The 25,452-nt window shown below is 34.3% G+C and overlaps 1 protein-coding gene across 28 annotated transcripts in view; it reads left to right on the forward strand.

The window, feature by feature from the left end:
* The window catches only part of LOC145292164 (uncharacterized), an 801,350-nt gene extending 777,087 nt beyond the window's left edge, over positions 1-24,263 (forward strand). For 14 of the 28 annotated variants that reach the window (XM_080138343.1, XM_080138347.1, XM_080138349.1 and 11 more), the window contains 5 exons: positions 8,697-8,744; positions 16,326-18,906; positions 19,130-19,328; positions 20,212-20,377; positions 22,641-24,263. In XM_080138343.1, coding sequence (XP_079994469.1) covers positions 8,697-8,744; positions 16,326-18,906; positions 19,130-19,328; positions 20,212-20,377; positions 22,641-23,395 — 3,749 coding nt within the window. In that variant the 3' untranslated portion in view covers positions 23,396-24,263. The remainder of the gene's footprint in view (positions 1-8,696; positions 8,745-16,325; positions 18,907-19,129; positions 19,329-20,211; positions 20,378-22,640) is intronic. The other 14 variants (XM_080138350.1, XM_080138355.1, XM_080138358.1 and 11 more) reach the window with 1 other exon arrangement.
* Positions 24,264-25,452: the final 1,189 nt, after the last annotated feature.

A 25,452-nucleotide genomic window follows, 5' to 3' on the forward strand; every position in this document is an offset into this window, starting at 1 on the left:
ATAATACCTTAGACAAAAGGTGGCACAAATTATAAGTTACTGTGATGAGTTGAAGCTTTTATATTTGCTATACAGCCATTGTGTACTATTTAAGCTGTGAATATTATAACATTTGGCTCTTGCTGAATGATGCCCTATTATTGCTGAAACCCCTATAATAATCCACATTTGCTGAATGGTGTCCGATTATTGCACTTAAACCCCTATAATAATCCACATTTTCTAAATTTCAAAACTGTAAATCCATCATTTGTGCACAGGGTATATAAAATGAGTTATACACTGTTTATAACTATGTGGTCTTATGATTTTCTGTAATACCATGTTATATTTTTCTCTTGAAATCTCTGCATCTGTCAAAGTTATTTACCTTTTGCTAATATGTAGTCTGAATAATCTAAATATGCAAATTATCAATCCTTATTATTGATTATTAACGTGAAGAGTAAGGATTGACCCTTTGACCATCAGAAGACTTTTACTTAAACAGATTCTGTATTAAGTTCTTGAGTTCGGCATAGGGATCCTCAAGTTCAAAGAGACGCATCCAAGGCACATTACGTTGGTTGCTGTGGAAATGACCACCTGGATAAGAATAGTAGTCCAAATAATACAATGGAATGTGTTGCATCCTGCCGTGTCACCTCCATTACTGACTGCTATCTTTTGTTTGACTCTTATGTTTAACCCTTATCTTTGAGTGGCCTTCGGACCTTCATAAGTGATGACTCCCTTGTAAAAAAAAATAAGTATTGTTCTTATTGAGAAATCTGGTATAAGCTCTAATATCTGATGTGTCTTATTACTATAATGCTTCCAGCACACTTTGAATGAAGTAAAAATGTTGGTATATGCATTTTATGCAAGTCTAACATGCTTTGTATTACATATGGTTTGCAGGCAATACTTAACTTGCTGCTTAGAACTGTGCATATAGTTTCATAGCATACTAATTGAAAGACATCTAATGTGGAAAATGCGGACATCAATTGAAGAAGTCTATGGTAAGGTTAGTTTGAGGAGTAGAAAACGGATGGGAGTGGGGTTGATTTAAAGAGGAAATGCTTAGTGATTGCTGAAAACCTAAGTTATGAATTTATTTCAGTAATTTGATATATTAGTCATTGATAGGCAGCTGTTTCATGACTAATCAGCGTGGCTGGATATAGCAAACCTATCAACTCAAATTATGATAATGGTAACTTATTTATATATGTATATATATTAGTAATTGGACAATTCCAATATTTTTATCGATTCTGTACTAAATTTCTGGTTCCGATGCAATTCCCAATTCTGATTCTTTATAATTAAATATAGTGTTATTTTTCCAGATTACCATAAAAACATATGCTAAATGTGCATATATTCTTTCTCAAATGTAAAAATAAACTTGCGAAGAGGGGAGGTTTTAGATTTTTGTTTTACTGATAGTTTAAAATCAATAAATATTATTTTATCATTACTATCAGCGGTGAAAGATTTTGTTTTAAACAAAATCAAATAAAAATACAATTAAAAGAATCGTCTTTGGTATCGGAAAATTAGGACAACTTCTTTTGATTTCGATACCTCGAAAAGTTCTGATTTTTCCAATTCTGATTAATTATCCCAACACTATATATATATATATATATATATATATATATATATATATATATATATATATATATATATATATATTAGTGCATATACTAGAATATGGATTTCGATTCTAATGAAAATGTGTATAATAAATTAGGATTTGTCTTCAAATATACACATATGTATTTATTCAAAACTAGTGAAGGTACCCGACGTTGCCCGGGTGTTTGTAGATGTAAAAGGAAAAAAAGTGTTGAACCCGAAGGCAGAAAAGAAAGTGAAAGAAAACCTGAACTTTTACCACAACGCTACAAAGCCATAGGAAGTGAAAAGCGTTTAAATTTAGCGATGTCAATGAAAAAGTTGACTTGCAGAAACGAACGTTGGCTGGAGGCCAGTTCAGCTTTCTGCCGTTTCATTTATTTGTGTCCCCCACGATGTTGGGGAAACAAATATATATTTATATAATATATATAGATATAGGACAATTGTTTTGTGTTTTTGTGCCTTGTAGTGATGATTTGAAACCCAATGATGCAAAAAGGCCATTTCGTAATGAAAAGGCATCATCAATCAGTGGCAAGAAAGACATGTCCTTTCTTTATACCAAGCAAAGATTGGGCCATTGTGACGGCGGTAGCTTTTTTCAAACACTTTTTAGGCTGTGGTATTTGTTCATTATATGAAAATTGTCTTGTCTTACATTACATACAACCTGCACTAATATAAGTCAATTTTTTTTTTGGTTTTTTTTTTTTGCACCTGATGAAAACATCTGTTTCTTTTCACCCAAGTGATATTGCATTTTGATTATTGCTCACATAAAATATGAAACAAGGCATCCTTATGTCATATTTCACTCAAGTATTTGTCAACATCAATTAATGAATATAACAATTGTATATTTATTTCGGTTTACTCCGATGTTTCTTATGAAATGTATTGAAATACATTTATTAAAACAAAAAAAAAAGAGATTAAGACACTGCCACAAAGTCAGTTTTTAATTTTTTGGTGGGTGGCTAATGACCAATATATGTTGAGGAAGTATTGTTTTCTTCTCTTCCGGCAGGAACTAGCCAGATCCTGCTGACCTTAAATCGTGTTATGTACCTGTTTGCACTTGGTGACTTGGAGTCAACTTCTCTTTTTCTCTCTTCATTTAATGTCACTTTTGTTCTTCTCCAGGAGTTAAACGTCTTTTCATATTTCACAAGTTCGCTTGCTAGTTATCTTAGTTCAACAGATAAACTGTCTTGAAATTCCAATTTGTATGATCTTGTTTAATCACTTAATTCAAGGTTTTTTTTTTTTTTTTTTTTTTTGGAGGGAGATCATTAATTCAAGACATCCATCCTTTTGCAATGGTTTATCCAGGAAGATAAACACTTGATAAGCCTTAATATTACAGAGTGTATGGAAGCCCTAAAATACAATAAGAAAACAAACTGAAATGGATTTTATAGTCATTTTATTGTGATTCACAACAGTGGGCATGGACTAAAATGCTTTGTGAACATTCTTATTTAGACACCCAATCTGTTTGGGGAGAGGAGAGGTATGCTTTGTTTGTTAGTCTGGTTAGTAAAACAAATTGAATCCTTCAATCATCTTGTGCTGTTGTAGTCATCCATTTTTCCCTTTCAAAACTTCACTTATAACCTTCACTTATAATCTAATATTATTAACAATGTCTTCATAAGATTGGTTGATTCTTTAAAATATCTGCCAGAGGATATTTTTTATCATTAACACGTAAACAAATTATTTTAAACATTAATATATATATACATTTTAGTTTTGTGAGTCAAATCTGCATGGAAAGTAACAACTTTTCATCCATATTTAACATTCTTTTCTCAATTAACCCTGATTTGCCAAAACCATTTAGAGAAACTCTTAACAGATGCATTTGTAAACTATATGAAAAATAAGGCACAATGATCTGACACATTTGTAGGTAAAAAAATAATAATAACAGTTAAATAAAGAAAATATTTGTTTATTTTTTAAATGTGCATAGAATACCATTTTATTTTAATTAAGTCCAAATTCATTTATATTTGTATTTATGCAGTTTGTTTTAAGGAAATGTTCCCGAATCATTTGATTTCTTTGCGTAATGATATTGGTTGGCCCACAAGATCGCCTGATCTAAATCCCTGCGATTTTTTTTTCTTGTGGAAATATTTGAAGTCAAAAGTATTCAACCACCTCCCTCCATCTCTTGAAGAATCAAAACGATCTATTCATTCTGAAATTGCTGCTATTCCACCCAAAATGATAAATCGAGTTATGGAAAACGTTCGTGAACATCTACAATCATGTATTAACAATGTGTAGAGTTGAATAAGCGCCCCTGTGTGTGTGTGTGTGTGTGTGTGTGTGTGTGTCGTGCGGTCATACAACTTACCTTCGAATTGTATCTGAGAGAAAGAGAAATTAAAAACGGCAGCCATGGATTTATAAGGTGTAGTCTCGTAGAATCTCACGATATCTCATCTTCTACTGCACATGTATGCAAATGGAATGGGGTCAGTTTTCTGATAAAATGTCTGTTAGCAGAGGCAGTGGGCAGAGACATGCTGGAAGTTGAGAAAATTGTCAGTGACGAATTCTAGCTGGACTTTTGCGTATTGTATTTGGTTTATTTTGTTTTGCTGTTTACCAGCCCATTTAACGGTAAGCTATTTTGGCATAATGGGGGACAAATTCGACCTTAAATTAATACTGGAATTCGATGGCTCGACCCCGGTACTTGACTGGGTGGAGAAGGTGGAACTACATTGCCTGTTGTCTAGTGTGAAGAACATTGAACATGTGGTTTCTCTACGTCTGTCCGGCGGGGCTTTCACAGTATATCAACAGCTTAGTCTTGAGGAAAAACTGGATTATGAAAGGATCAAGGTGGCATTATACAAGGCGTTCGCTATCGACCCCGCCACTGCTTGAGAGCAATTTGAGGCAAGAACCTTGCATCCTGGTGAAAGTGTCAACGTTTATTTGGCTGAGCTGTGAAATTGACGGTGTTGTTAGGTGGGCTGCCTGAACAGGCCTTGGCATGAAAATTTTTTGCAGAGATCCCAACCGGAGCAAAGCAACTCCTGTGGGCTAGCTCAAGCATAGCTTCATTGTCCCTTAACGACCTGGTAGACCGGTCCAGGACCGTGATGAAGAATACTTATGAGATGGGAGACACCCCGAAGTGAGACGGACATGTTATCTTGTTCAGTTGTCCAATCCGTCGGTGTCCAAAAGTGCAGTGAAAGCAGTAGTCAGGGAATGCCAAACATGCCAGTCAATCGACCCCGCCCTGGCCAGATGGCGGAAAGGTCAGCTGGGAGTAAGCGCGACTTGGAGCCAACTGAGTATGGGCATAACCCACTACAGCAGCCAGCACTCCCTCATGCTGATCGATTGTGGACCGACAAGGTTTACTATCTGGTGCCGGTTAATAAGACAGGATTCCTCCAGTGTAATCCGTGAATTGGAGTCCATATATTATGAAGGGGGGCCGCCTGAAGAGATCCTCACAGACAATGACACAGCCTTTTGCAGTGGGGAGTTCAGACCTTTTGTAGATGAGTGGGGGATCCAGCTCAGACACAGATGTGCATATGTACCAAGTGGCAACGGCATAGCAGAGCAGTGCCATCGAAGCGTGAAGAGGATCACAGCAAGAAAACAATTCACGATCACAGAAGCGGTCTATAGATATAATGCAACACCAAAGGATGGCATGATTGCTGCAAGCGCACCTACCAATGCGATCCATTGCTATCGAGTGCACATCAAGGACGCCCATCTGCCTGATTGGCAGGAAACCTGAGGGCCGTATGAGTTAGGGGACACTGTTTGGGTGAAACCTCCCAATAATCGATGCACCAGCAGCTCACAAAGAGGGTGTATCACTGGCATCATCAGTGAGCAAGCTGTGCTAGTCAATGGTACTCCACGCCATGTGAAGGATATCTGGCCTGCCCTGAATACGAACCAGTTGGCGAGTAGCAGTGATGGTGAATCGTCCAATGATGACCTGTAGATCCATCCTATTCTCCGCGATGGTACAACTGTGAACCCCAATGCTGATGCCGATAGTTCCAGCACTACTTCTGAGAGCCCCAATGAAGAAGTCCAACCTGATGGTATGACTGTACGCCCTAACGCTGATGCTAATGGTTCAGACACATCTTCTGAGAGCTCCAATGAAGATGAAGTAGTCCAGCGAATCCCCCTTCGTAGGAGTGCCCGCAACAAACGACCACGTCTACCATGCCAAATGTGTGGTCTGGAGACCAGGGGGGGAGTGTAGAGTTGAATGTAATAATCAAATAGGAAAGTGCCCCCGTGTGTGTGTGTGTGTGTGTGTGTGTGTGTGTTGTGTGGTCATACAACTTACCTGCGCATGGGATCTAAGAGAAAGAGAAATTAAAGATGGCAGCCATGGATTTATAAGGTGTAGTCTCGTGGAATCTCACAAGATCTCATCTTCCACTGCACATGTATGCAAATGGAATGGGGTCAGTTTTCTGATAAAATGTCTGTTGGCAGAGGCAGTGGGCAGAGACGTGCTGGAAGTTGAGAGAGAAAGTTGTCAGTGACGAATTCTAGCTGGACTTTTGCGTATTGTATTTGGTTTATTTTGTTTCGCGGTTTACCAGCCCATTTAACGTCACAATGATGGGAAACATTTCACCGATTTAATATTTAAAACTGTGTGAAATAAAATAGCATTCTACGTCCATTAAAAAATAAAGAAATATTTTATTTATTAAATTGTTATTTAATTTTTTCTTATTTTTTTTTACCAACAAATGTATCAGATCATTTTGGAACAACCTGTACTTGACTTAGTTTCTTAAATGTTAAGTTTCATACATAATTATAGAAACAAAAAACCATATTTCTTAATGGAAAAACATTGAAGTGCAATTTTTTTTTAATGTTTTTATTTAGGCTCAAATAAAACAACTTTGCATCTAAGATATTTCCCACGAGCCAAAACATTTGTGGTAGCTCTACTAATAGAACTGTTAACAATTTACTTTTTTGATTTTTCAATATTATTATCTTCATACTCCAACAGTTACAATTTATAAAATCATGATTGCAATGTGTCCCGGTAACCAAAGATGGAGTTAAAGGATATAAACACTTTGATTTTTTTTTTTTTTTTTATTGAAAATTTTATGATTTTCTTTTCAGAATCAATTTACAAAATGTATTTTTTTAACTATCCTTCTTTTATTTTATATATTTCTTTTTATTTACATTTTTTGTATATTTATCTGGGGAGGAAAATACTGTCTATCATTTTTGTATTTGATAATGTCATTGTTTTTTTTTATTTGCTATATTTTTTAGAAGATAATAGAAATTTAAAAAATGTTATATTAATGATGAAAATTAAAATTGAATAAATTACTATATTTATTAATCCATTAAAAATCCAAATGAGGAATTATAATAAAGAAAAAAATCCTTAACCCATGGATTTTCCAAGACAGATACTTGTCATCAGAGGATGAACATTAGTAAAATATGTGTCATTGATTAGCATACATTTAAAATTATATAAAAAATATAAAAATTATTTGAATTATATGTGTCTACATATATAATAGATGACTATGGCTTATGTGTTTATTTCATTAAGAGAATGTATATAGCTTTACAGCAAAGATGTTAAGTATTTATTTAGGCCCACCTTCATACATATGTAGTTAAAGAATTTTAAAATTGAGCATAATTTTAATTTCTCATAATTTCTAATGTCTTCCTTTAATTAGTCTGCAGTGTCTATGTGTGTGTAAAACTACATGCATATATAATAATTGTCTATATACTTATAAACCCATGAGACAAATAATAAAGAAAACATTTAAAATGTATCGTTTTTATCGTCCAAGCTTTTGACTTGTATAAATTATATTCGGATTATTAGATGTCTTGTATGTCCGTTTCTCTTGCTGTTTAAATTAACATTTGCAACTTGCATACGATATATATATATATAATTCAATTTTTGTATCCTTATCAAATAGTGAGCTGAAGAAATTAAGCTGGTTTCCAGTAAAAACTAAAATATGAACGCAAATGTGTGGTCAAAAATGTTTGTATAAAGATGTATAATAAATATATTTGCAGTTTATGCTTGGCAATTCAATCATCTGGCATTTCTAAGTAAAAAATCTCAATCATCCGAAAGGATGGCCAGCCTTTTAATTGAATTCTGGTACAGAGGCCTGTTTTGGTCAGAATCATATCAGGAAATGTCTGTCGAAGCAATGACTTTGCTTTGTCATTATTTTTATTTTTCATTTTGATTCCATAATAACTGAACCTTAATCTTTGAAGCAAATTTTAAAGATTTAAATGATTCTAGAGTTTTTGTACTGTGAATGCATTTTTAGGTGTATATATATATATATATATATATATATGTGTGTGTGTGTGTGTGTGTGTGTGTATAAATTGAGAAAAAAAAATTAAAACCAACATTTAAGCCATTTGCACCATAATTTATTTTACCCCGGGAATGGAGTTCCACAGATGCTATCTAATTACTGGTGACTACGTTACTGAAAAAGAATGGGATACTCAGTGAACATCCATTAAATAGCATCAAAAGGGCTCCATTCGAAAGATGATAATAATAAAAAATCTGTAATGCAAATAGTTTAAATTTTGGTTTCAGTTTTTCTTAACGTTATTCTTGCTTTGTATTGCATTGAGCTCTCTTGCTCAAGATTTCTTATTAAAATTACTCCATCCTTCATTTCATTTTATATGTGTATATGCGTGTGTGTTCTATTATTTGCATTATTATATAGTTTACCCATTCTCATTTATCATGTATTACAAGAAATATAACACTTTTTTTTTTTTAAATTCTAAGGCTCTAAAAGCAGAATCTCTTGAATTTGTATTCCAATTTGAGTCTATAAATATTTCTGCTTCTCCGCTTTCTAAATATCTCATTTTTACAGTTAATAATTTAAAATTGTTTTGTGCTTCCGTCTCGCCCTTTTTTATTATTATTTAGTAGTTTACTGTTTGCTTCGATTTTGTTGCCAAAATTAGTTTTTGAATTTTTTTTATTTTTTAAATAGTCTTCTCAATAGAAAATCCGGCCTCAATCTTGAATAGACGGTCTAAAGGTTCGTATCTTCAAATTTGTTTTCATTTTTTTTTTTTTAAATTCTAAGATTTAAAAATATTCATATTATCTTTAAGATTATAACATTATGCGTATGCGTGTGTTTGTGTGTGCATTTTTGTTCCTTAATCATTTTAAGAATCATGCAAAATGAGATTTAAATGAAAGATGCTGAAATAGAAATTAGTTATGTACGAAAGAATTAGATTTTTTTTGTTTGTTTTTTTTTTTTTACAATTTTGAGATTCGAGGTTTTCTTGTTTTTATCTATTACACCTATTTGTTTGGTTTCTTTCTTTCTCTCACTCACTCTTTCTCTTTATGTTTTGCTTGTTAAGATTTGAATCTTCAATTTTACTGCATTAAAATTAACAAGAAATGGCTGTTTCTTGGATGTATTTTGTCTGTGCATTTAGAAATGGATATGGACGGACCTATGGACGTAACGTCTTGTACTAAAGTGTGGACATTATCTAACAATACTACTTCAAATTGTGACAAACGTATGGACGGATGGACAAATCCTCTTACAGAGATATGTGGATGTATCTAAGAGTATTTCAAACTTAAGCTTGACAGGCCAACCGATAATCTCTTTATAGAATTTCTTTTGTTTGTTTTTGTTTTCTAAGATGTTTGCAAATGTTGATTTTTAAGAGTTGATACACATATGTTGTGGCTTCTTATAGCGTAGTTAAATATATTGGTCAACAAGTCTAGATAAAATTTATAATTTTATTATTAAGTTATTAGTTTTTAATAGCTTATGTTCTTCAAAGAATTGCTTTATTTTGATTTTTCTCAGCAGATAACTCTTATTTTTCACAAAATATTATTGAGTTTATTTAGGTGTAAGGATTTTCTGATTTTTACCAGAATTAGTATTTGGCAACATTTAAAACTAATATACTTTTTCCTGACCTTAGATTTATTTGAATATCTTAGATGGAGTACAAAATCGTATCATGGCTAAAATAAACATTTATTATTCCTGGTAAAATATAAATAAATACATTTTTTTTCTTCAAAATATTGTTCTGTGAACCTCAACATCGTGTGACATTAAGAACAAGTAAGATATGTAATCTAATATATAAAACTCACTATGTCTGTCTGTCTCCATATTTTCAAACTCTATCTCCTCTTAAACTAAAAGTCACAGAGCGGTGCTATGGGCCTCAAGTGATTGGATTTTTATAGACCGTTCTTTTATGGGTCTTTAGCTGGTTAAAATAGTTTTAAAGGGTTAAACGGGGTCAAAATTGAAAAAAAACAAAACGTTATACATTTTTTACATTAATCTTAGTTTATTTTTAATTTTTAATCAATTCATATGCGTGTCACGTTGGTACAGTGGTAACGTCACCAGCTTTGAATGCTACAGTTTTGCTTCCAGCTTCGATTCTAGCTGATGGCACCCAAATGCTTTTTTTTTTTTTTACTTTTGAAATCACGACTCTCTAATGATATATATGAAATCTGGAGAATTTCAAATCTCATATTTAAGCATATTTTACGACCAGGCAAAACCCCTCCCCTGCAAGTTAATAATAATTATAATTATAAAAGTAGAAAAAACTCGAAAAACTCGTTTCACTTTTATTTTTCTATAATCACAAATTTATAAGGTAATGCACTCATGATTCATCACCACACCCCTATAGTTATGGGCAAATATTTTTGCTTTCAATCCATTTATAGCTTATGTATGGGAATCATCTACTATAAATTATAAATATTTGAATATCATAAGAAGAGGGAGAAAAAAAAAAAGAATACCAAAAGAGGTAGAAAAACACATAAAACAAATGAACACCATAAGGAATGAATATATATATATATATATATATATATATATATATATATATATATATATATATATATATATATATATATATATATATATATATATGCAGAATAATAAATTCTGATCCTTTCTTACCAAAGTAAAATATCAAGTATATGGATGAAAGTGAAGAAATAAAATTTAAAATTCATATTATATGAAATACTCCAAAACCAGTTGGTAAGATTTGAACATCTTTGAACTCATAAGAGTTCAAACCTTTAAATATTTCAATGCAATGTTGAAAGAAAATACTGCTATGGATAGATTTAGTTAAAATAGAATTTACAATACTAAATACTGGGGATGTTAAGTTCCCATTATTTTCATAATCAACATGATTTTTTATAATTTGAATCTCATTAAAATCAAAGGTCAAAATATTTAAGTGAAAGGTCAAGTTATGCATCTCTTGAAGACCTTTTTACAATTTTAAAACTTTTATACACACCCTTAGATTCCTTGTGGAAAAGTTATATCTGATTAAACATTGCATTAAATAATATTTGGTGCAACCATATTCATTTTAATAGAGGACAGACAAATATACTTTTATTTATATATATTTTACCATGAATAATTTTTTTATCTGTCGTTTTTCTTCATTTCTTTTTTTGTTTCTTAAGCCATTGTAAGATTTACTTATTAAACAATGGGAGATTAAAAAAATGGCCTCTTTATTTCAATCATTCTCCATTGAATATCTCTTTGACTTAGAAATCTTAAATGTAGTTATACATTATGTACAAATTTAAGCCTGTTATCTTCATTGTGATTGTCATAATCACAATGTTTTTGTTATTGCATCCTACAACTTATAAGGTATGGACCTATGATCTAACACCCTATCCTCACATCCACGGATAAAATAGTAACTTATATTTAACAATAGGTATTTTGTTTTAAATGATTCTCTAAAAATATTGGTGTGCCATACCCTAAAACCTGTCCAACCTTTTTCTTATAGTCTGTAATCTGGTAATTTCAAAGACAATAATTTCATTTAATACGCAAAGAGACTGAGAATGGTTAACCTGTGGCACATCGCTTGTTGACAATCAAAATCCATAGGAAATTAAAATAAAAAATAGCTTCTTGTTACAGAGTTTTTGAGTTTGTTTTTTTTTTAATTTTTAATTAACAGTTTCTAGAAAAAATCACAGTAGAAATAACATAAGTTGGGATAAAAAAAGTTTTATTCAGAGGAATTCTTATTTAAAGTAACAATTTTTGTTGAATTTGTTGTTCCATGTGCATTTATCAGTTAATATGATGAAAATTTTGTGCATTTTATTTTTTGCTTTCATAACAAAAAAAGTTGAATGCTATTTGAATTCAGTAACTAATTATCAATGCAAGTTTAGTGTATATTTATTTGAACCCTTTCCGATACTATTACGCACACACGCACGCACACACACACACACACACACCCTGTATAGCAAGTAAACCACACAGAAATGTTTGTATTCCATACCACATGAAATCAGCAGGCTAAGTGCTTTGGAAATTAATGTTTTTGTGTAGCTTACTTGCTATACGTATATTTTCATACTGCTATTAAACTATTCACATATTGAGCATTGTTGGAGCGAACATTGCAAAAAAATTGCTGTGTAATATATTATTTTAAAATATATGTAATAAAATAATTGTATAACTGCCAATTACGTCTATAGTACCATACTTTAAGGAACTTTAATGTTGCTCCGCTCTGTGGTAGTGTCTTTATGCTTTCATATTTTTTTGTAGCAGTTAATTTCTATTTTCTTTGATTCTTACATCAGAATTGAATTTACTTTATAATGTATCTTAATCAAGGAATATATATATATATATATATATATATATATATATATATATATATATATATATATATATATATATATATATTACTGGTACAACACAACTTATCAAGGCTAAAACACACTCAAGCATAAGAGTTTATGATTGGTTTATTGACATTATATTTTAAGAGGACCATGTTGTAGTGTCAGGGAAGTAATCTTTTCACAGCATGTTCCACAGAAGAAACTCTGTTCATGTTTTAAATTTATTAAATATATTTAGAATATCTTCTAAAGTAAATTGTTTCAAGTTGGTGTATGTTCGATCCCTAAGTAAAGAACTTAAGAAAACACAAATTAAACAAATACGAAATATCTACAATGACATGAAATGCTGCAAACTGAAACCTATCAAAATCAATTAGCAGTTAAAATTCTCTGAAGTTTACCGACTCTAATGAAAGTCACCTGAAGAAGGCCAAAGAGTACACTGGTCTAAATGTTCTGAATATAGTAACCATGATGAGACTGACAGTTTGAAATATGTAATTAGCAGTAGGCTATGACAACAGAATATTCCTATCATTGTTTTGCCTCTCGAGTACATATCCGACACAGTTAGAGTTAATCAACCGAGAACCATATCACTCTATATAAAAGCATATAAGATATTAACAGATACAAACTCGAGAGTCAAAACAATGAAAAGAATATGCTGTTGTCCTAGCCCTAGTAATTAGTGTAAATAACAAAACCTCATCATATTGGCAAATATCAGCAAATCAATTTCAAAATGGGTTATTTGCAGGAATTTTTATCTGCTTGAAATGGATGAATTTAACATTTTAGCCTTTAAAATGATTCTAATGGATGGAGGGGTAGTGATTAGCCTAATAGATACTGTCATTTGCTATGGAATCAGCTATATTGAGTTAAATTCTAACAAACCTATTGTGTTCAATTACACACTAATATTCTTGGCAATGGTAAGAACCCATGTTATAATTCTCTCCAAGCCATGGATCAAATAACTTCTTCTATCCAGCAAATAATTTACAATAATTGTCTCATAATTAGAAAGTTTCAGTTTGTTTTCACTCACTTCAACGAAATCCTTCTCTGCATCAAATTGATACAGAGGTTTGAACATATGAGGGTCGTTCTGAAAGTAAAGCCTCATTTTTTTTTTTTTAACTTAAAAATTTGAAGAGCTACGAAGACAGGAATGGTACTATTAATACAAGTGACCTTTTGTGCTCCAGAATTTATTTTTCCTACATATTCTTACTACTATTCTCAATGCACTCTTGCCAGGAATTTAATGACACATTTCTGTTTCTGACAGAGTCGATTTCTTAGTCTCACACCGTCAATATCTGCAACAGAAAGATAAAACTTTCAGGTTATGAATGCATAATTTCAGTCATCATAACAATGCAATTTTCAATCGCGTCTGATCCATTTGAGTGAAAAAATAAAGGCAGTATTACTTTTGGAATGGCTCTTGTACATAATATTGAAACTAATGTGTGTTGATAAGCTGGTTTGATTTTAGGATTTTCCTTCTCGACTTACTAAGTCTAGTCTATCTTATTGTTTCACCCATAGCTGAAGGGAAAACACCTTTTCCCAAGGTTATTAGTGCAAGTGATGTAGTAGTTCTGACAGAAATAAAACACAGCATGCAGAGTCCACAGTTCATGCAGGTTATCTCTATGCTGCAATCACTTCCGTAAATAATTCAGAAAGGATTGATATGCCATAAAATAAATAAAATCATTTTCAAGTAAACAATATTTATCACAAGCAAACATATTTGTTTTTCGTTTCTGAATTTTTGAGATGAGGATTGGTTATTTGTATTATTATTCATTGGACTAGTGTTCTCATCTTGAGTCTGATTTTCACAACGTTTCGGTCGATATAACCTTCAAGTGTCTCTTGTTGAACTTGTGAATGTTTCTGTTGAACTTGTGAATGTTTCTGTTGAACTTGGGAATTTGGACAGAATTTTGAGCAAAACCCTTTATTTACTTCATAGGGGTAGCGTGCTCTTGTTCCATCAGCCATGACTGGATAGAGGTCCTAAGTAATTCGAAATGTATTTTTCGGTAAAAAATACATTTCGAATTACTTAGGATTTCTATTCAGTTATGGCTGACGGAACAAGAGCATACTACCCTCGTGAAGTAAATAAAGGGTTCCACTCAAAATTCCATCCAAATTCCCGAGTTCGACAGAAACATTCCTGAGTTCGACAAGATACACCTGAAGAAGGTCGGAAGTTATATCAACCAAAACGTTGTGAAAATCAGACTCAAGATGAGAACAGTAGTCCGATGAATAATAATACATATTTGTTTTCATTTTAGGAGAGAAGAATTTTCTCATCTTTTTTGTTACTATCACTGTGGTCTTCTTTAGGCACTTAGTATCAAATGCTGGAAATGTTATTGAGTTTTAAATTCAATCATTTACTCAGACTATATGGGTACCAATTCCATTTCCCAGATTGTCTAACATCATCTGGCTTCCTTTGTTCAGAATTGAACACAGGATCTCTTAACAAGTCAAACATTTTAACTAAACCTATACATTATAGAAAGGTGTGTGCAGAACAGAAGACTTTGATATGGCTATGTTGAAAGAATGTATGAATTCTTAGGTTCGTAGATGTAGAACAGTTGAGGTAGCAGGGTCAGTTCATGAGGAAAAGTTAAACAAAAGATGGAAGGAAGTGATCAGATTGGACTTGAGAGAAGAAAGGATATATAAAAATCTGGCTAGTTTAGAAATTTGAGGAGCTGTCCAGTGCTTGTTTGTATGTAAAACGAGCGTTAAACCGAATATGATGAAATGTGCAAGTTGTCTCGGCCGTTCTAGTTCACATGGCCGAGAAAACTGGTTGAAGTGTACAGGTTGTCTTGTGGGTCGAGGAAAAGTCCTGATATAAGGAATTATGTTACAAAAAAAAAAAAAAGAAAAATAATATTGTGACAAGAGAAAATGTTTTAATTACAATTATCTGACTATCTTTTTATAAAACTATTAGACGAGATCTTGTGTTTGTGGTTTTTGCTTAAATACACATTGAATTCTTATCTTATATTGATTGCATATATATGTAAAAAAAAAAAAAAGTAGTACTTGTTCTAAGTAGTAATGAAAATCGAAAAATTTGAATTTCAGCAAAAAGCAATGTTATCTACTTAATTATCATGTCGAAATTAGTAACATATTCGTAGCTTCCTTCAGTCTTGACAGACTAATGGATACCCACTTTTAAGGGTCTCTGCATGTGAAATTTTTGTGGCAAAGAGTTGTGCAATCTCTGAGCACACCTCTTCTGAGTCGGCATTGTTAAATACCAGTGGCAAGTGGAGGTTCAGGATGACAGGAAACAATGCCGAAATAAGTAGAAGGCACATACAGCGTCTGAAATTCCCTAATGGTCACCCATCTGGTATTAGCCAGGCTCAACATTGCTTAACTTTGGTGATCTGACGAGAACCGGTGTGTCAACGTGATTATGCCATATAACATATTACTATATTAAAACATATTTTGAAATGTAGCTTAAATAAATTAAAGTGTACAGGTTATCTTATCGGTTAAGTTCAAAATTCCATGACGGTTCTCAATTTCACATGACGAAAGCTGAAAAGCATCTAAAACTTAGCAATAACAAAAAATCTCAAGATTAGGAAATGAGACTAAAAATTGCAAATAACATATTTTTACAGCGGAGATGCAGATTATATATATATATATTTTTTTTTTTTTAGAAGGCAGGAAGTAAACTATAAAATATTAACATCTTTTTGCCCCCCCCCCCTTCATTAACTGTTTTCTTCATTTAATCATTTTGGGATCAGTGCCAAAGAAGGTTTACACAAAATCATTTTTTTTTTCTTCTTTTACTTTATTTTTCTTTTTTTCACTTTTACAGACGGTCTGATCAAATTCCAGCGAACAAGCGATGCCGAAGAGCTTGATCACCGAGGACTAAAACAACAGTTTACATTTGACGAGGAAAGCAACAGTGATGAAGCCCTCTCTCCCACCACTCAGGAAGAGGACTCAAACTTATCCGATATTGGTAGTCCTGGGTCTAGCATTGCCAGCACTATAGACTTTGGATCCCTCATAACAAGGGTTACAAGCCAGACGCAAAGTTCTCCAAACTCTAAGTCGACCGTTAACATACCACCTGGTCAGCCATACGCTGTTCCATCAGGCCCCTCGGTTGTGGGGAATCGGCAAACAACGTCCAATACGCATTCTTCAAACTCAAGAAATGGAAATTCCAGTAGTTCTAATCAACACAAATCACGGCCCAAAAAGCCAAAACCGAAAACTCAGCCAAAGGCTAAGGTTATCAAATTCCATGAATACAAGGGTCCACCAAATATCGTCAAAAACATCCAGAATGCTGCACAGAATCTTGCTAATAATTCTGAAACGCCATATCACATTCTTCTGCAACAGCAGCAGTTGTTTCTCCAGTGGCAGTTAGAATTCCAGCAAAAGAATTTGTTGGCAAACTCGGCGGCAGCAACGGCACCCACCAAGGTCGGAGAAAACCAGCATATGAATGCGTCGGTTGGCATGATGATGACGGTGTCTCCGTCAAGCCCGTCTCCGATTCCTACAAGCACCTTATCGCAGCCGGTAATGCGGCAGAGCCCCTCCCCATCTATGACTTCAAAACACCAGCACCAGCCCCAACAGACCCCTCCTCCACCGCCGCCGCCACCACCACCACCACCGCCACCACCCCTACCCCAGCAGCACCAGAACCACCACCAGCATCACATCGCCATGATTCCACAAAAACAGATCCATCAGAACCAAATTACCCACCATTCACCTTGCCCCTCACCTGCTCACCATCAGTTACAACAACAACAGCAGCAGCAGCAACAACAGCAGCAGCAACAACAGCAGCAGCAACAACAGCAACAACAACAGCAGCAACAACAACAGCAGCAGCAACAGCAGCAGCAGCAACAACAACAAATATCAAATACAAACAACCCTGTTATTTTGAAACCTCTTTCAAACCTGGAAGAGATGAAGGTTGCAGATTTAAGGGCTGAACTAAAAAAACGGAACTTGACCGTTTCTGGGTCGAAGCCCCAACTAATCGAACGTCTCCGAAACTATATGGAAACAAAAGCAAACACGATCACCACCACGTCATCGTCATCCACAAATTCGGCTCCCACCACACCCATCACCAAACAGGCACCCAGCAGTATTCTTGACAATAACAGCAACATTTCTCAACCCGCAATGCAGGCTTTCCTCTATACAGCCGATGAATCGATGCTCACAAACATTTCTCCCCCAACCTCACCCAACAGCAAGGAAATTTCAAATCAGACTTTGTCCAACATGTCCATAGACAAGCTGGACCTTGCCACCAGTTTCTTGCAGCACAAAAACCACCTGAACAATGCTATAAGCAATGTTCCAATGAGTATTGACCAAATCTCACGACCTCCATCGGTAGCCCCTGTTGATAATGCCCCGATGGACATTGATCACGTCATTTCCCAGAATGAACACTGTCAGAATATATTGTCTGTGCAAAAAGCTGTTGGCGTCGTCTCACCTCAACAACAAATGCAGCCGCAGATTACCAATCAGCAACGGGGGATCGTCGGTCAGGATGACTTGGTTAAGCAACAGCAAAAGAAAATCGAAGAACTACAGCGTCAGTTGCACGAATCTCAGTTGCAATTGCACTTGCAGTTGCAACAACAGCAGCTGAAGATTCAATTACAGCAAGCACAGCAACAAACGCAGCAGGCAAATCTTATCAAGCAACAGCCACAGTCTCCAGCCCAGGTGATGAGTGTACAGTCCCCACCACAAATGATGAATGTACAATCTCCAGCGCAAGTAATGACTGTGCACTCTCCGCCACAGGTCATGACTATGCACTCACCACCACACGTGATGACTGTCCATTCTCCGCAAATGATGAACATGCACTCTCCGATTCTAAACGTGCAGTCGCCACAACAGATCCTCAATGTGCAATCGCCACCTCAGATAATCAACCCTCAGTCCCCATCACACCAAGTCCTTGCGCAATCCCCATCGCACATACTGATGAATCTTGGTCCTGCTGATTCCAAAGTCCCTTTGCCCCCTCCCCTCCCACAATCCCCATCTCTGCAGGTGCAGCAGACTCTCAGCTCTATTGCTCTCACTCCAATTCCTATCACAGCACAATTTATCCAAACTTCCACTCATAATGTGCAACCAACTCAGAGTCTGCCAACCATGATCGTGACCACTTCAACCGCGGGTCCTGATATTAAACCTAATTTTAGTGAATTATTTAATAAACAGCAACAGCAACAACAACAGCAGCAACAGAAAAGCCCAAGCCATGCAGTTGATCTTACTCAACTGGCTTTAAGCTCTTCACAGTCAGTCACACCGTTTATCCTCAGTGTATCACAGAGCAACTCAAGGGAAGGATCCCCTTCTCCTAACAGTTTGATCTGTAGCTCTGGGTAAGTCAAGTGCATCTTCTTATTGAAACTAAATGAAGATTTATTTTAAAAACTTAAACATAAACAAATGATCACTTCAGTTTTTTTGTTTTCCATATCAACACTTACATATTTCCATTTCTTATGTTGTGATAGTCTTCTATAATTCCTCTATAAACTTATTATTAAACATTTTATTTGTTGTTTTTTATCTTTTTAATCTTAATTTTTCTTCTATTGGCAGTATGCCTATTTCCACCTTGAATTCTAGCCCTATTCCTGTGGTATCTCTAAGTGAGAGTACTCAGGTCACTTCAACATTGGGATCACAGCCATCCACGAGCAACGATAGCTCAAACTCACCGTCGGCTTTTTTCTCTATCCCATTACGAGAACCACCAAAATATGACGAAGCTGTCAAGAATAAGCACCAAATTACACAGGTTTGTACAGCACTTTTTTTTTCATTTTATTGTAGCTATTTTTTTTTTTAGGAGAGCGATAACTCTACAATTACTTCAAACCAATTTTTGATGTATCTGTTAATAACAATGACATAATTTGTGTCTTTGTATAAATTTTCAGCAATGTTTACAATGTTGCTATCAACTCCAATTGCTGTTAGCATTTTCTATGGGTTTTTTCGCCACACTGTGTCAAAAGACACTTTGAAGTTAATGAATTTGAAGTCGAGTGCAATTTTAAATTTTGATATTTTACATTAACTATAAAAACGGCATCAACTGAAATCCATATTCTGACTCTTTTGTGGAATCATCAGTGCATTTTCTCATTGTCTATAACAGAACCCTTATGAAAAGTCATGTTGGCACACTGGTTTTTGCCAGATCACTGAAGTTAAGCCACAATGAGCTTGGCCAATACCAGGTGGGTGACTATTTGGGAAGCTAGGCACTGTATGTACCGTGTTGAGTCATAGAAATTTCCAGGTTGGTATCTGAGGGCGCATTTAACTCAGGGAGGGGGAGATACACTCCCAAATCAAGACGGAAAACAACGAGAAACTACCATCTTTACTTGTCTTCCCGAGATTACCATGGCTTTACAATGTAGAGAGCTGTGTTAGAACGGCAGGGCTGCTGCATGCATGCAAATGCCTGTAATAGTATTCCTTTTTTATTCAAAGCAAAATGGTTATAGAAAATGTTAAAGAGGCCTACACCCAATCCAGAGTGACTAATCAGAGGTTTGCTTTCCACGAGTTTTGAACAGAAGATTTTGATAATTAAATGAGTCTCTTTCCCCCCCCCCCACTTTCATTGTCTTTTGTTTTGTCTGTTACTGACTTTATCTGTTCTTTTTTAGGGTCCATTATTTGTGACAATGCAAGATGGAGGAACTAACCCTTTGACATCAACCACAGTTCCCACTTCGGTATCAAGTGAGAATTCAACAAATACGACTGCTTTTTCAATATCAACCAAAAGCCAAGCAATGGATGATGTTCTTGAAATCCTCATAAGAAACGGAGGTTTGTTATTTTTTTTTTCTTTTAATTTTATAACCATCAAATTAACTTATATCTGGGCGAGAACCAAGAGATGATTATGTGAATTTGAACTATAAATAATATATAAGCAGAACTCTCCAATGTCTGCCTAAGTACATCGGTATCAGAAGTCATTTTGAACTAATTTTTGGTTTTTTGATGTTTTCCACCATATTAGTTATCTTGCTGTTTTTTTTTGTTTTGTTTTTTTACTTTCTGGATTTTGTTCACAAAAATTGTTAAAACGTTTTTTTCCCCCATTGACACTGTACACTCATTAACCCTTATCCTCAAATGGTCTCCTAGCCTTGATAAAAAAGATTTTCTACAATCAAAATCATGTAATAAAATTTGATCAAAACCTATAAAACACATAACTTTCATATTGCAAAATAATTTAAAAAAAAATTAAAAAAAAAAAAGACAAAAGAATTGGTGGGCCTGAACAATGCTTATTTACTTTTTTTTTATTTTTCACTTATTCATAAATTTTTCAAGTGATTATCCGCGCTTATACGCTTAAGTTCGGAATTATGACATTCGACTACAGTAAACACCCACTTTTTGGCCTCTCCCGTTGTTAATGCTGCCATTAGCATTTAGATTTTTCCTTTTCAATTTTTCACTAATTTCTACGACACTTAGCATAGATTACATGCTTAGCTTGCACATTATCAAAATACCTTGGAAAAAATTGTATACACCTTACCAACAGAAAAGGGAAATATTTAACGGCTAGGGACAGCATTAACAACTGATGTAACCAAAAAAAGTGTGTTTCATTTATTAGAGCGTTATCATTACACACTGATCCCTGACTTTTTTTTTTTTTTTTTTTAAATTTAATTTTCTACCCCAAACAAGGCACAGTGTCACTTTGAAGTAGGGGGCTACTATGGGGAACATAAGTTGCAGGGGTATTATGAGGGGAGATGAGTAGCTAGATGTGTGTTTACATTACACTTGAACTTCTGCATGTCAGTACATTTGGGAAAGCAGAATCCCAGAAGGGAGTTCAAATGCCTAGCAGTTTTGGGGAAGAAACTATTGGAGTAGAAGGCTTTCTTGCACCTAGGGATTTCTATTGTGTAGGGGTGGGATTTAGCTGCTTGTCGGGTTCGTCAGGGGTATTTACGTCGAGAGGGTATAAAATACTACCTTAAATTTCTTTTTTAATTTGAAAATTAAACATATACTCAATGATAATCGCTGGAAAAAATTATGACAAAGTTAAATGGAAAAATTTAAAGGCTACCGGAATCATTGTTCTTGTCCGCCACAGTGTTTATGTATTATTTTTCCTTGTTCCTTCTGGAATAAACGCACTGGATTATAATTAATTTATAGTTTTTATTTTCATTGTACATTACAGGCAGACAGTAACAACTGCTATCTAATAGGCTATACTATCCTACTTTTATTTGTCACGTTAGGTGAAAGCACAGAATAATCACAGCACATAATCAAATCCCCGCGTTAAGAATCAGTTTATAGATATTAATGTTGTTACTTCGACACAGTACGTTTATTTTGGCCACAGACGCCAGTGCCCGCTATTTTACTGAGCCGGCAGTGGCTCCTACTAACAGTTTAACTACTAGTTTAATTTTTTTTTCTGGTTGTATGGTGGGCATGCTTTCACTGGGCAAGACCGGTACACAGGTCCTGCTAGTATATATATATATATATATATATATATATATATATATATATATATATAATTTAAAAATTTTATATATATAATTTTCTGATTTTACAGAAAATCAAAAAAGCATAGGTACTGTCAGTTTCAAATCCAATATAGGGGGGACCAGTTCATGGTCGAGAAAATATTCAACTCTCTTCAATCTTTCTTTTATATCTGTTATTCCAGAAACTATAATAACAAATAAAACTGGAAACCAGAATAACAGAGGCCGAAGAGAGTCCAATATTTTCTTGACCATAAACTGGTCCCCTTATATTGGATTTGAAGCCATGGAACCAATGTTTTTCTGACCTTCTGTAAAATTTTGAAATAAATATTATGCTTCCACCAAGCAAAATGTTTTCTTTATAATAAGCCCTTTGCTGGAATTTTTTCAAACAAGCAGCACAGTTACAGTTAAGAACATATATAACACACACACACACACACACACATATATATATATATATATATATATATATATATATATATATATATATATATAATCTCTCAAAACTGTTTTTAATCCTCATGTTTTGTTTTGTTTTTTTTCAATAGAATTACCTCCAAGTGCTGCACAAGAGCCTCCACCTACTCCAAAAACCACAGCCCAGACATCAACAGTTCCAACTGTGTCCGTAACTCAAACGGCTGCTGCCTCCACTTCCTCCAGCAATACACCATTCTCATTAGCCACAGTGCTCATGCCATCTCCATCGTTGACTACCAACTCCACATCCTCATCATCTTTAGTTAACCAACGGCCTGTCGTATCGGCAACTATACCGGCCCCTACGCCCGTCTTGGTAAAACAAGAACCAGATGTTGCACCGATTTCTTCTACAATATCTTGCGACACAAGCCGCGAGTTTGTTGATATCAATGAGGTGCTCAACCACGATTTTAACAGCATGGACTGGACGTCTGAGAGTGGCTTCACTAACCTTGAACTGCCTGACTCATTCACTGACCACAAGCTACCAATAATTACTAAAACAGATGCCAGTAATCCGGGCTCTTCAACAGATCTCGAAGTGACCCTCGATTTACCGCACGACACGGACAGCTCTTGCAATATGCAAATGGATGTGTCCGACTGGTTAGATGTTGTTATACCTAGCACGGGCTTTGCTCCGGCCTCCCTCAACACACCTATCTCTTTTACATCATCAGATCCGATCTTGACCCCTAAGACACAACAGGATGTTCTCGACATGTTTAGCTTTGATGACACGGATTTTACTGCTTCATCGGATTCCCAGTGTGGGATGGACTGGGACAAACTGACTGATCCCAACACGAGTTCAAGTTGAAGCTATTCAAAATCTGTTATGAAATACAGTTGGTTGATTCATTCTCAAACAAATATTTAAAAAAGAAGAAAAAAAAAACCTGAAGGGATGGTAATTTTTTTTTTTTTTTTTTAATTTCTAAGACAATCTTTTAAAAAAAAAGAAAAGTTGGAGAGTGAAAAGATGATTTGGCAAATAGCTAGTTCTGAGACTTGGTTTTGAGCGATCATTGACTTACATTGTGAACTAGTGGAGACCAGTTACATTACCTGCTACAGCGATTCGATGATAAGTATACAGGAACGATGAAAGATTTATGGACCACTGTTGGATTTGAAATGCACCCTTCTTCTAAACCCCATTAACACACCCTACTGAGTAGGGTTTTTTTAAACACCTGTGTGGCTGGTACCTTTCTGAAGCAGCAGCAGCAACAACACTGCCATCCATTCTTGACTTTCTGTGAATGTTGTCTGTTCACAAAGGCAAAAGATTTTATTTTTTTTTACATAGATGAAGAAGTTAGGGATGGAGAGAGAAAGTAAAACAGTAATAGTAATAATGGTGATAACGAACACTTTAAAAAAAAAAAAAAAAAAGGACTACTTAAGCTTTACTGTCTCCGATCGCCAATCTTCCTTTGCACATTCATAAAGTCAAAAAGCACACATAATCTTGGTCCACGTTCGACTGCAAAAAAAAAATAAGTAAATAAAGAAGCAGACTCTAGCTTTGGTGAAATTCTACGTCTTCTAAGGTTAACGATTGCATCAAAGGAGGGACTCCGGACAGTGAATCGATACCAAGTTTGTTCTTGCTACGTTGTGCTCGTCTTCATGATTTTTTTCCCTTGATCCCCTACACACACATCCTCAAAAAAAAACAAAAAGATTTAAAATTTTAAGACAATGTTTTGAATCTCGTCACATTTTACAGATTCTGAACGTAGTCGTGAATGTGATGCATTTGATTCTATTAAATATATATATTAGCACTACCAGCCAGCAGTTCTTTAAAAAGACCTGTGGTACTGCTGCTTTCATCGAGATCAAAATAATAATATAATAGCCAGGCGTTTCTAGGTCTGCTTGTCCTGTCCTTTGTTTCTTTTTTTTTTTTTTTTTTCTTTCTTTGAGTGCAACTGATATTTTGTCAGAGATCTGTTGCCAATCATTTGTGCAGTTCTTTGCACTCTAGCTAAGTCATGCCCTCTCTCCTTATTCGGAAAAAGCCCCATGATCCATTGGGAAAGCAACAATGGATTTTTTATGGTCTTCTTCGTCTTCCCCCCTCCACAACTGGCTGCACACTCCTCTTTTTTGCCACAGGTTTGCATATGTTAGTATGCAGATGCACATATACGTATATATATATATATATATATATATATATATATATATAGTGTGGTTGTGTGTGTGTGTGTATACTCCTACACATGCATACATACATTTTTTTGTGTGTGTATGTGTGTGCACTCACAGATGTACTCATGCGATATACATAAAAAAAAAGGAATTTATGTTGACAAATATGAAAGTATAAAAGATGATATAAAAGTGATTTGTATTTCTAAAACATTATTTAGTGTTTTTTTTTTTTTTCAAAACACCTGATTTTTTTTCTGTTTTGTTTTGTTGTAATTTTTTTTTTATGTTTGTTTTTGACTGCATTATTTATTTTAATTAAAAAAGAAAAAAATATGAATACTTTTTGTACGTACTTTCTCTTTGTACACTTTTTTTTTTAAAGATTTTATTTATTTTTATAACTTATCTGCCTCTATGTATTTTGTGTTTTATTTCTTTTATTTGTTTTATTTGTGGAGGTCGAATTGAAAGTCAATTGCAGTAGTTTTTCCGATTTTAGGATATTTTTTTTATAAATCAAATATCTGAAATACATGTTTCAAAAGGATGAATGGATACACGATAAGAATAGTTCCCAATGACATTATCTATAAAAAAATAGTTCCCAATGACATTATCTATAAAAAAATAGTTCCCAATAACATTACCTATAAAAAATAGTTCCCAATAACATTACCTATAAAAAATAGTTCTCAATAACAGTACTTATAA

Source organism: Euprymna scolopes, chromosome 13 (genome assembly GCF_053919585.1).
Source record: "Euprymna scolopes isolate OS-2025 chromosome 13, ASM5391958v1, whole genome shotgun sequence".
Classification (NCBI taxonomy): Eukaryota; Metazoa; Mollusca; class Cephalopoda; order Sepiida; family Sepiolidae; genus Euprymna; species Euprymna scolopes.